The sequence below is a fragment of the Macaca nemestrina genome, chromosome 9, assembly GCF_043159975.1.
Source record: "Macaca nemestrina isolate mMacNem1 chromosome 9, mMacNem.hap1, whole genome shotgun sequence".
NCBI classification, from domain to species: domain Eukaryota; kingdom Metazoa; phylum Chordata; class Mammalia; order Primates; family Cercopithecidae; genus Macaca; species Macaca nemestrina.
The window spans coordinates 116932662-116945483 of NC_092133.1; the positions used below are offsets into that span (position 1 = coordinate 116932662).

The 12822-nt window shown below is 40.9% G+C and overlaps 1 protein-coding gene across 9 annotated transcripts in view; it reads left to right on the forward strand.

Moving 5' to 3' along the window:
- Positions 1-412: 412 nt before the first annotated feature.
- Positions 413-12822, forward strand: part of LOC105479996 (ankyrin repeat domain containing 26) — a 96783-nt gene continuing 84373 nt past the window's right edge. For 4 of the 9 annotated variants that reach the window (XM_071070331.1, XM_071070329.1, XM_071070330.1 and 1 more), the window contains exons 1-5: positions 424-823; positions 5722-5836; positions 5999-6172; positions 7032-7138; positions 10167-10237. In XM_071070331.1, the coding sequence (XP_070926432.1) occupies positions 582-823; positions 5722-5836; positions 5999-6172; positions 7032-7138; positions 10167-10237 (709 nt within the window). In that variant the 5' untranslated portion in view covers positions 424-581. Of the gene's footprint in view, positions 824-2414; positions 2429-5721; positions 5837-5998; positions 6173-7031; positions 7139-10166; positions 10238-12822 lie in introns of those variants that run through there. The other 5 variants (XM_071070335.1, XM_071070336.1, XM_071070328.1 and 2 more) reach the window with 4 other exon arrangements.

Here is a 12822-nt window from a genome sequence, read left to right on the forward strand (position 1 = left end):
GTTGTTGCATCTGTTAAGTTCTCATGGAGACCAGCTGGAACCCAAAGGGACGTGGAAGGGGAATAAACTGAGAGATACGGAGATTGAGAGTTTCTTAGGAGAGTTTTCTCGGATAAGAGGCCTTCAGCATCTTAAAACTCCACGCTACTCCAGTCCCAGTCATGCGCAAAGGCTGCTTCCCCATAGGCGCGAGGGTTCTTTTCGCAAACCGCCTGAACATTCAGCCAAACTCCCACCGACATTTGTTTGAATGGAACAATGTTTGAATTGACAGCAACGCAGGGCTGCTCCCAAACAGCCTCCGAGATTTGCGAGGCCTGGGCCTTGCACATGCGCACGGAGCACCCTGGGGGCCACTGGGTCTTCCAGCGCACGCGCATGGACCTTGCAGTCCGAGGCGCGCATGCGCACTTGTGTCTAGCGGCTTCGCTTGCTTGGTAACCCGGAGGGAAAGATTGGAAACCGCGGAGTTTCCTCTGGGAGGCCGCGGCCAGCCGGGGCTGACTTGCTATGTTGGGCTCCGGGGGCCGTTAAAAGGCGAGAGAGACATGAGGTGTCTCTGAAGCCCGGTCGCCTGGGCCATGAAGAAGATTTTTAGCAAGAAGGGCGAATCGCCCTTGGGCTCCTTCGCGCGGCGGCGGAGGAGCAGCGCGGGCGGCGGGGGCGAGCTCGGGGAGGGCGCCTACTCGCAGCCCGGCTACCACGTCCGAGACCGAGATCTCGGCAAGATTCACAAAGCTGCCAGCGCGGGTAATGTGGCGAAAGTGCAGCAGATCCTTTTGCTCAGGAAGAATGGCTTGAACGATAGAGACAAGATGAACAGGTAATAGTCGCAAGCCTGGACTGAATGCCACGGGGGTAGGCGGGCAGGAAGAGGGGCCTCGTTTGTGGAAGCCACCTGGGGCCTGGATCAGCCTCCCACGGGCTTCGCAGCCCCTGGGACGGTGACCACCTTGCGGGTCTCCAGCTCCCAGGCCGCCTTTCTGAGCAGAAAAAAAAAAAACAACCAGAACTCTAGCTGGTTTCCGATCCCCCCGAAATCCCCTTAGAACTTAAGTGACAATTTTAAAGTGAGTTAACGAACAAAAGCACGTACAGCGTTTTATTTTTAATGTACACATTTAAGACATAATGTCATATACTTTATGGAAAGGTGCATAATGAGATAAGCAGTTTCCATAATATAGCAACTTCTGGGTTAAAAATTATTTCTATAAAATCTTTTATTCGTCAGGCGCGGTGGCTCGCGCCTGTAATCACAGCACTTTGGGAGGCTGAGGCGGGAGGATTGCTTGAGGCCAGGAGTTCAAGGCCAGCCTGGGCATTATAGCGAGGCCCTCCCTCACCCCCCGCCCATCTCTAATAGTCTCAGTTACTTGGAAGGCTGAGGCAGGGGCATCACTTGAGCCCAGGAGTTCTAGGCTGCAGTGAGGTATGTGAGTGACAACAGAGCAAGACCCTATCTTTCAAAAAGAAAAAGAAATAAAATGCCTTTAGGAAACAGACATGTAATTTGTTTTTGTTGGCATTGCTTAAGCAATCCATAGAATGGATTTTGTGAATAAATGTCAGTGCATGATAATATGTGACCATTGAAAGTGGCAGTAGAGGCCAGGCGTGGTGGCTCACGCCTGTAAACCCAGCACTTTGGGAGACCAAGGCAGGCGGATATCCTGAGATCAGAAGTTCGAGACCAGCTTAGGCAACATGGTGAAACCCCGTCTCTGCTAAAAATACAAAAATTAGCCAGGCGTGGTGGCGGGAGCCTATAATCCCAGCTACTCAGAAGACTGAGGCAGGAGAATCGCTTGAACCTGGGAGGCAGAGGTTGCAGTGAGCCAAGATCATGCCACTGCACTCCATCCAGCCTGGGCAACAAGAGCAAAACTCCATCTCAAAAAAAAAAAAATGAAAAGAAAGTGGCAATAGATACAGAAGTATATTGGCATGTGAGGATACACTTTGGTATCTCAAGTGAGAAAAAAATCAGTTTGTACAATATCAGTTTGATATGTATATACAGACTGGTCTTGTGTTAGCTGAAAATATGTACAAAACGTGGCAAAATTTGTTATTTCTGGGCATTTGTATAATAAGTCAAACTCTTTCCTTTTTCTTTATGATTTCTGTAATGAGTATGTATAAAAGTTCTACTGAGAATTTGTTGATGAAGTAATCCTTGGGAAAAGAGCAGGAATATGAATCTTGCACACATAAAAATAATTCCCCCCCCCTTTTTTTTTGGTGGATTGCTGTCGTCTGACAACTTTTATCCTTTTCAGAAGTAAAGGGGATCTTGGCTGGGCATGGTGGCTCATGACTGGAATCCCAGCACTTTGGGAGGCCCAGGCAGGAGGATTGCTTGACCCAGGAGTTCGAAACTAGCCTGGGCAACATAGCAAGACCCTGTCTCTATTAAAAATGTAAGGTAAATCTGATCTTTTTTCTTGCCACCAAAAAGTAAGAAGATAAAAAGTAAAAAGAAAAGAAAAAGGGTATCTTTCTATCTGTATTTATAGATTTTATGTATGTATTTTACCATATACGTTTTTATTATAGATTTATTATATATGCAAACAGGTACAATCATTTTATTTTAGTTGTGTCCTCATGACAATAAAAATACCGAATATAAATGATAATTAGGCCAGATTCAATGGCTTACGCCTGTAATCCCAGCACTTTGGGAGGCTGAGGAGGGCGGATCACTTGAGTCCAGGAGTTGGAGACCAGCCTGGCCAACATGGTGAAACCCTTCTGTACTAAAAGTACAAATATTAGCCAGGTGCGGTGGTACGCACCTGTAATCTCAGCTACTTGAGAGACTGAGGCAGGCAGTAGAATAGGGTGAACCTGGGAGGCGGAGGGTACAGTGAGCCGAGATTGCACTCTGCAATCCACCCTAGGCAACAGAGCGAGACTGCATCTCAAAAAATAAATAAATAAATAAATATTATTGCAAAAGAATAAAAGAATTGCTCTACTTTATAAGAATTTTATTTAAAAATATTGAACTCCCTAACGATTTTTCCATTCTTTCAATCCATTTATTCATCAAACATAACCTGAATACCTGTTATGTAGCAGATATAGTCTACTATCTCTCTTTTTTTTTTTTTTTTTTTTTTTTTGAGACAGAGTCTCCCTCTGTCACCGAGGCTGGAATGCAATGGCCAGATCTCAGCTCACTGCAACCTCTGCCTCCCGGGTTCAAACGATTCTTCTGCCTCAGTCTCCCAAGTAGCTGGGATGGCTAAATTTTTTTTTTTTTTTTTTTTTGTATTTTTAGTAGAGACAGGGTTTCACCGTGTTAGCCAGGATGGTCTCGATCTCCTGACCTCGTGATCTACCCGCCTTGGCCTCCCAAAGTGCTGAGATTACAGGTGTGGGCCACCGCACCTGGCCTATTTTGTTGTTGTGTTTTGTTTTTGTTGTTGAGATGGAGTCTCGCTTCTTCGCCCAGGCTGGAGTGCAATAGTGTGATCTCGGCTCAGTGCAACTTCCACCTCCTGGATTCAAGCAGTTCTCCTACCTCAGCCTCCCCAGTAGCTGGGATTACAGGCACGTGCCACCATGCCTGGCTAATTTTTATATTTTTAGTAGAGATGGGGTTCTGCCATGTTGGCCTGGCTGGTCTTGAACTCCTGACCTCAAGTGATCTGCCTGCCTTGGCCTCCCAAAGTGTTGGGATTACAGGCATGAGCCACCGCACCCAGCAACATAGTCTACTTTAATCTCTCAGGACCTTTCCATCCTTAAAACCTTTATGTTTACATACCTGCCCAGCCTGAGCAAGTTGAGAGATTTAAAATTAGACTATTAGGGCAATCTCAGTTGAAACTTTTCCTCCCTCCTCTTATTTATTTATTTTTTTGAGAAGAAATCATGCTCTGACACCCAGGCTGGAGTAAAGTGGTGTGATCTTGGCTCACTGCAACTTCACCACCGGGGTTCAAGTGATTCTTCTACCTTAGCCCCCCGAATAGCTGGGATTACAGGCACGTGCCACCATGTCCGGCTAATTTTTGTATTTTTAGCAGAGATGGGGTTTTACCATGTTGGTCAGGCTGATCTTGAACTCCTGACCTCAAGTGATCTGCCTGCCTCGTCCTCCCAAAGTGTTGGGATTACAGGCGTGAGCCACTGCGCCCAGCCCCTCTTTTTAAACAAAAGTGTTTCTGAAGGTAGGAAATTATAAGAGATAACCTTTAACTGTCCTTTTGAAAATGTATGTCTTAAACACTAATATTAGTCATTGGAAATACCTGCATATATTCTATAAATCTAAATATTGAATAAAATGAGCCCACCTATTCATTTGAATCCTGAGTTTCTTTGTGTTGAAGTTTCTTGAAAACACAGTAAGAATTACTTTGTTTTAAAAGTTTGTTTTTCAATTTTAAAAATGCTTCCAATTATAGTTGTAATAAATCATGAATTGCAAGTGGCATTCCAATGTCAGAGATGTTGAAATGTGAGAAAATGAGCCTCTTAGAGTCACTGAAATACAGTGTTATCTCTAATTTTATTTATTTATTTTTTTTGTAGACAGGGTCTCTCTCTGTTGCCCAGGCTAGAGTATAGTGGCATGATCACAGCTCACTGCAGCCTCAACCTCCTGGGCTCAAGCGATTCTTTGGCCTTAACCTCCTGAGTAGCTGGGACCGCAGGTGTGGACCATCATGCCTGGCTACTTTTTAAATTTTTTTGTAGAGATGGGGTCTCACTGTGTTGCCCAGGCTGGTCTCAAACTCTTGGACTCAAGCAGTCATCCTACCTCAGCCTCCCAAAGTTCTGGGATTCAGGCATGAGCCACCATTGCCTGGCCTTATCTCTGGTCTTTAAAACATACTGTCAACTAGGTATAATTGTATCATTTCATTTAATTAAACATTTTTGTCAAACAGTAGTAATGGTAATTATATCTAAGAATTATTGAGCTCTTATTTGTGCTAGGAACTGTTCTAAACATTTTGCGTAGATTCTCATTTAAGCATCCCAGTGGTGTCCTATGAGATAGCTACTATTTTGATCCCCATTTTATTGATGAGGAAACTGAGGCACTTACTAAGCCGTAATGAGTAAATGACAGAGCTTAAAGTAGGATTCAACCCCAAGTTGAACTGAATCCAAAGGTCAAGCCTTTTCTATTCAAATAGGTTGCTCTTTCATTAATGTGGTGAGTAGTAAGAGCTAATCAGTATTGTACTTTTTTCAGAAGAAAATTAAATACTTGTTTTGAAGGCAGAGGATTAACATATGTATTAGTCTGTTCTCATGCTGCTAATAAAGCCATACCCTTTATTATATGGGTAATTTATGAAGGAAAGAGGTTTAATTAACTCACAGTTCAACCTGGTTGGGGAGGCCTCAGGAAACTACGATCATGGTGGAAGGAGAAGCAAACATGTCCTTAACATGGTGTCAGCAAGGAGAAGTGCCAAGCAGAAGGGGGAAAAGCCCCTTATGAAACCATCAAATATTGTGAAACCTCACTATCACAAGAGCAGCAGCATAGGGGAACCACCCCCACATGATTCAGTTACCTCCCACTGAGTCCCCCTCACCACACGTAGGGATCATGGGAACTGCAGTTTAGGATTTGGTTGGGGACACAGCCAAACCGTATCAACATGCTATTTAATGTTTATAGTTTTATGAATCATTGTGTGTTTTGAGACAGTGCACTACAGTTTATAAAAAGTCCTGTTGCTCTCCTAGGACGGCTCTACATTTGGCCTGTGCCAATGGTCATCCAGAAGTAGTAACTCTCCTGGTGGACAGAAAATGCCAGCTCAATGTCTGTGACAACGAAAACAGGACAGCTCTGATGAAGGTATATAGGAGCCAGCTCTTTCAGCATGAGATGGATTTGACTTAAATACATAGAATGAAAATGAATTTATCTCATTAAAATATAACTAATTGGTGAAACCTGTGGTGTGTTTACTTTGCATTCCTAGAATTTATGATCTGTTTCTTGGTCTAATACTGGCAGGCTGTACAATGCCAGGAAGAGGAATGTGCAACTATTCTACTAGAACATGGTGCTGATCCAAATCTTGCTGATGTCCATGGCAACACTGCTCTCCACTATGCTATCTATAATGAGGACATACCAGTAGCAACAAAGCTGCTTTTGTATGATGCAAATATTGAAGCAAAAAACAAGGTATAGATCAACCAACTTTATTTTTACAATATTTGAAATGCATTTGTTTCAACAGCAACATATGTAAGGGTTAGTTTTCCATATTTGGAAGCGCAAGCATTCCCTGAGTGAAAGTATTTTAAAATAACTTGTCTAAGATTTTACTTTAAATGTTTATACTTATTAGGCAGTGCACCTTTTTTTATGCATTTATTGTAAATACTTGTGAAAACACAACTTGTTACAGGCAGATCTTACTTTGTTTTTTTTTTTTTTTTTTTTTTTTGAGACAGAGTCTTACTCTGTCTCCCAGGCTGAAGTGCAGAGGCACGATCTCGGCTCATTGCAACCTCTGCCTCTGCCTCTGCCTCTGCCTCTGCCTCCTGGGTTCAAGCAATTCTCCTGCCTCAGCCTCCTGAGTAGCTGGGATTACAGGCACCCACCACCATGCCCGGCTAATTTTTGTATTTTTAGTAGAGATGGGGTTTTGCCATGTTGGCCAGGCTGGTCTCGAACTCCTGACCTCAGGTGATCCGCCCACCTCAACCTCCCAAACTGCTGGTATTACAGGCATAAGCCACTGTGCCCAGCCTAGAAGCTCTTGGTTTTGATGGGAAACGAAACAATAAATACAATATGCCATGCCAAATGGTGTGATAGAAGCAAATATTCTTGAAACCGGTAAACGTTTGAAGTGAGTTTTGGAGATGACTGGAGTTCATGTGGTGAGGCAGAGGAGGGGTGTTTCAAGGGAAGCAAGTGTTTTTTTATTTGTTTTCTGTTTTATATGTTTCAATTCATAGGATCTGACCTAGGGTTTTCAGTTCAGCCAAGAAATATGTCATTTTATGCATTTTAAATTGTTTTTGCTGTCTCACAGGATGACCTCACACCACTTCTAGTTGCAGTAAATGGAAAAAAGCAGCAAATGGTGGAATTTTTAATAAAGAAAAAAGCAAATGTAAATGCAGTGGATAAGTTGGAAAGGTACAGTAGCTGGTTTTGTTTTGTTTTTTTAAACCTGTGTGTTTAGAAGGTTTTTTAGATCTGCGTTTTGCATGTTACAGATTTTTTAAACCTGCTGGTTGTTCTTGAGGGGCAACAGTGATTTTGTTGCTGTTTCTCACTCAAGTCAGAAATATTAATAAGAAGATTAACACAATTATGGGGATATAGTGACAAATAGCAACACAAATCAGGTAGAAAAGCAGTTGCTTGGAGTGGGCAATATAAAAGACTATACAGTAGGATTCCTCTTCTCATAATATTGACTGATGTTTGTAATTTGTAAACCCATGTTTTTGGCCATGTGATCTGTTAGCTAATGAGGTTTCTTACCAGTTCTATAAGTTTTATAAAATGTAGACTTTAACTTTTAGTTTACTTTGTTTTTTTTTGTTTGACATCTAGTCTCCCTGTGTCACCCAGGCTGGAGCGCAGTGGCGCAATCTAGGCTCACTGCAACCTCCGCCTCCCAGGTTCAAGTGAGTCTCATCTCCCAACCTCCTGAGTAGCTGGGATTACAGGCATGCACCACCGCGCCTGGCTAATTTTCGTATTTTTTTTTTTTTCAGTTGAGACAGGGTTTCACGATGTTGGTCAGGCTGGTTTCGAACTCCTGACCTCGTGATCCGCCCGCCTTGGCCTCCCAAAGTGTTGGGATTACAGGTGTAAGCTACTGCGCCCGGCAACTTTTTAACTCAATATTGAACTTCTTAACCCTTTTATGGTGATGTTCTAACCTCTGTTTATGCGCTTTTCCTTCAGAAATGCTGTATTAAACATCAATAGCAGTTTGAAATCATTTTTTTGGGTGCCTCTTGGCTTTAAGTTGCTGTGTTCTTTGAAGAATACTTAGGTTATCCCTAGGTGACTATTGATTGCTATTACCAGATACTGTAGTTTCATTATTTTTTTCCTTTTCTATTTTTAGTATATTTTGATGTTTTTATTTTTAATTGGTATGGGCAAAGGGAAGAAAGACAGTTTTAATTGGATAAACTTTTCCTTTATTGAAGACAAGCTATAGATGGGTGATAAAGAGAAAAGAGGCTTTAAATTCACACAAGAGTGGATTTCATTCCTTGCTCTCCCACTTGTTAAGTGTGTAAGCTTGGGGAACTTACTTATCACCAAATGTTTTCTGATATGAAAAGGGGGATACTAAATATATCTCAAGGTGGTTGTATTTAAGTAAGATTATATAACATTTAATTCGGTGCCTAGCCCACGCTTTTTGGCATCATTAGCTGAAACTACTGTGACTCCTATTATTACCATTATTGTTATTATTATTTGAGACAAGGTCTGGCTCTGTCACCGAGGCTGGAGTGCAGTGGTGCCATCTTGGCTCACTACAATGTCCGCCTCTCAGGCTCAAGCAATCCTCCTGCCTCAGTCTCCCGACTAGCTGGGACTATAGGCATGTGCCACCACACCCAGCTAAGTTTTGTATTTTTTGTAGAGATGGGATTTCGCCGTATTACCCAGGCTGGCCTCGAACTCCTGGGCTGTAGAGATCTACCCATCTCGGCCTCCCGAAGTGCTTGGATGAGCTGCCGCACCTGGCCACCATTATTAGTAATATTGTTTTAAGCCTGCGGGTGGCTCTTACCTGGCCCTTAGCTGACTTGCAATTGTGATATATTATATCAGACTAGAGAAGAAATGGAGAATTCTTCATTTAAATCTTTGCCTACTTTAGATAAGTGAACTCAGCATAGGCTTTTGCCATCAAAGGACTTCTATATAATACCCCAGTGAGACAAGAGGCCTCTTTTTGGCCCTTCCTTTTAGCCTTGGTGGTAATTTACAAAGATGAGCATGCAAGATGCTCATGTCTGTTAGTAGATGTAGTTAATTCTACACAGACAGGCAAGACACTAAATTGGTAAAGTATATCAAATTATCTGTGTACGTAACTTTATTAAAGTTCCTGGGATGAAATTATATCTCTTATTTTATTTATTTTTATTTATCTTTTCTGCCCTTGCTGTGATCAGTTAGTTCAGTAATAAGGGACAATTCTGTTATCTAGTTTAATGAGATGCTATATTTATAAGTGAATTCAGTTACAAATTATGAAATTTACTCAGATTGGAAACCACAAAGAATAGAATAACTAATAACCAAAATTAGGACTTAGTAATATTTTCTGAAAGTGGCAACATTTGAATATTAGAACCCTTGGAGAAATGTTTAATTGGGTTTTGTTTGGGATTCCAAAATAGTTTTAGCAAGAAGATTCAGGAACAAATTATTCCATTTCTTTACTATTTCTCTGAGCATTTAAAAAGTGTTACCTTGTTAAATCTTTATAACCGTAGTGAAATAAGGCAGTAAAATCCTTATTTTTTAGAAGATGTTGAGCCTAAGAGAAACATCTTGTCCAAAAACAAATAGCTGTTGGTTACAGAGCTAGGACTTCTTCTGGGTTCAGAACACTTTCCATTATGTCAAGCTAACTCTAGTTAATTTGCTGAGCTCTACTGCCCTTACTTCATAACTATTTTACCTTACTGTTTTTCTTCTTTAATTTGAAGCTTAATAAGAAGTTTGGGCCAGGTACAGTGGCTCACGTCTGTAATCCCAGCACTTTGGGAGGCCGAGGCAGGCGAATCACGAGGTCAGGAGTTCAAGACTAGCCTGTCTAACATGATGAAACCCTGTCTCTACTAAAAATACAAAAAATTAGCTGAAATTAGTGAGGGGCGCCTGTAATCCCAGCTACTCGGGAGGCTGAGGCAGGAGAATCACTTGAACCTGGGAGGCGGAGGTTGCAGTAAGCCGAGATCATACCACTGCATTCCCGCCTGAGCAACAGAGTAAGACTCTATCTCAAAAAAAAAAAAAAGAAAGTTTGTAGAGCTCACATATTTGAAGTGTATGTGATAATTAAAGTTCTGCTATTAGCTCTGATGTTGGCTGAAATACTCTAAGATTTTGAGATATTTGGTAAATATTTTTTTGTATCCGTATTCAAATAATTTTATATATTACATTTTTCTATACATAGCAGTCACCAACTAATTCCAGAGTATAAAGAAGAAAGGATACCTAAAAATTCTTCTCAAAATAGTAATTCAGGTAAGACTTCCGATAGTGGATTACTCTCGGTAAATACCATGGATAAAAAAGTAGAAGTAAGGAAGTGTTGATCACAGAAAAGCAGTTAAAAAAATCAGTGTATAAAGTGCATGTGTATTTTTTCTTAATTTCTCTTGGTAATTTAGAATTCAGAATTATTTAAGAAGTTACTTGTAGTTATTTATTATGTCAAATGGTACTATCTGAAAAAAATTCATTTACTTAGTTATCATCCCTAAATTCCTATATGAAATTTTTGTATAAATAGGAAAAAAGGTTTTTAAGTTAGTATGTTGTGTATTTCCTTTATAATCACATTATAATGAACTAGACTTGTAAAAAAAGGATATTCTATTTAATTTTTATAATAAATGATTTGTGTTTATTAAATGAATATTAATTACAGTTGACCCTTGAGCAATGTGCATGTTAGGACTGGTAATCCCTGTGCAGCTGAAAATCTGCATTAACTTTCGACTCCCCCAAAACTTAACTACTAATCGCCTACTGTTGACTGCAAGCCTTATGATAATATAGTCAATTAACATGTATTACATATACATATTATATAATGTATTATAGTAAAGTAAGCTACAAGAAAGAAATTATGATTAAGAAAATCATTAAAGAAGAAAAAATGTATTTACTACTCATTGAGTGGAAGCTGATTATCATAGAGATCTTCATCCTGCTTGTCAACATGTTGAGTAGACTGAGAAGTAGGAGGAAGAGGAGAGGTTGGTCCTGCTGTCTTGGGGTGGCAGAGGTGAAGAAGTCCATATATAGGTGGACTTGTGCAGTTCAAACCTGTATTGTTCAAGTGTCATTACATAGTGATTTGTGTCACTAAAAATTAACTATCTTTAAAAGTGGGAACTCAACAGTATCTTTCTGGTACCATAAACAAATGGCAGTAAGAACTGCAGAACTTAGCCAGTGTGCACCAATACCAATAGGAAATTATTTTTTAAAGATAATGAATACAGAAGTCAGAAAAGCAATTCCTTGTTGAGAAGCACAAGTCATATTACTTATTCTTAAACCAACAAAATCTCATTATTACTGATTTTATTCAACCTAAGTTGAAATAGGATGCTTCTGGCCAGGTGCGGTGGCTCACACCTATAATCCCAGCACTTTCAGAGGCCTAGGCAGGCGGATTATGAGGTCAGGAGTTCAAGACCAGCCTGGCCAATATGGTGAAACCTTGTCTCTACTAAAAATACAAAACTTAGCTGGGTGTGGTGACACGCACCTGTAATCCCAGCTACTCAGGAGGCAGAGGCAGGAGAATGGCTTGAACCAGGAGGCAGAGGTTGCAGTGAGCCAAGATTGTGTCACTGCACTCCAGCCTGGGTGACAGAATGAGACTCCATCTCAAAAAAAAAAAAAAAAAAAAAAAAAAAAAGGTGTGTTCTTCTGTCTGCTGGATAATTGTGATGATAACAGTAATTTTATTAGAATAAAACACTCCGTTATCATTAGCTAAAAGATTATCATGATGAATATTCAAATATCTCAACTCTGGGCTCAATGAATTATAATAGAAGTACAAAAATATCCAATGGGAGACTCTAAAAAAAAAAAGTACAGAAAGGTTTTTTTTTTTTTTCCCAAGATGGAGTTTCACTCTTGTTGCCCAGGCTGGAGTGCAATGGTGCGATCTCGGCTCACTGCAGCCTCCGCCTCCCAGGTTCAAGCGGTTCTCCTGCCTCAGCCTCAGCCTCCCGAGTAGCCGAGATTACAGGCACCTGCCACCACGACCGGCCAATTTTTGTATTTTTAGTAGAGACGCAGATTCACCATGTTGGCCAGGCTGGTCTCGAACTCCTGACCTTAGGTGATCTGCCCACCTTGGCCTCCCAAAGTGTTAGGGTTACAGGCTTGAGACACTGTGCCCAGTCAGAAATGTTTCACCATGACAAAAATGCTACTGTGCTACCTGGATGTGACATTGAATGCACTGTATAATCTGAACTGCATGAAGACACATTTAATTTAGTACATATTTATCAAATAACTTTTATAGGTTAGGTTTTGCAAGTTGCAAGAAACATGACTATGGAACAGATATAGTTTTGGTCTTTAAAGTTTTCATAATAGAATGGAGCTGTTCTATTTCATTTGTGGTTTTTCAGTGAAAACGTAACTGATTTCTATAATTGTTTACTTAGCAAATAACTGTCAAGTATCTTTTAGGTACTAAGCATTTTTCTAGTGTTACACAATGCAAACATTTTATTTCTTTTCTTTGCTCTTGTTGCCCAGGCTGGAGTGCAGTGGTGTGATCTTGGCTTGGCTCACTGCAACCTCCGCCTCCCAGGTTCAAGCGATTCTCCTCCCTCAGCCTCTCAGGTAGCTGGGATTACAGGCATGTACCACCACACCCGGCTACTTTTGTATTTTTAGTAGAGACGGGTTTCACCAAGTTGGTCAGGCTGGTCTCGAACTCCTGATCTCAGGTGATCCACCCATCTTGGCCTCCCAAAATGCTGGGATTACAGGTGTAAGCCACCATGCCCAGCTTCCTTTTTTTTTTTTTTTCAAATCCACATCAGCTAACCACAAAATACAAACATTTAAAA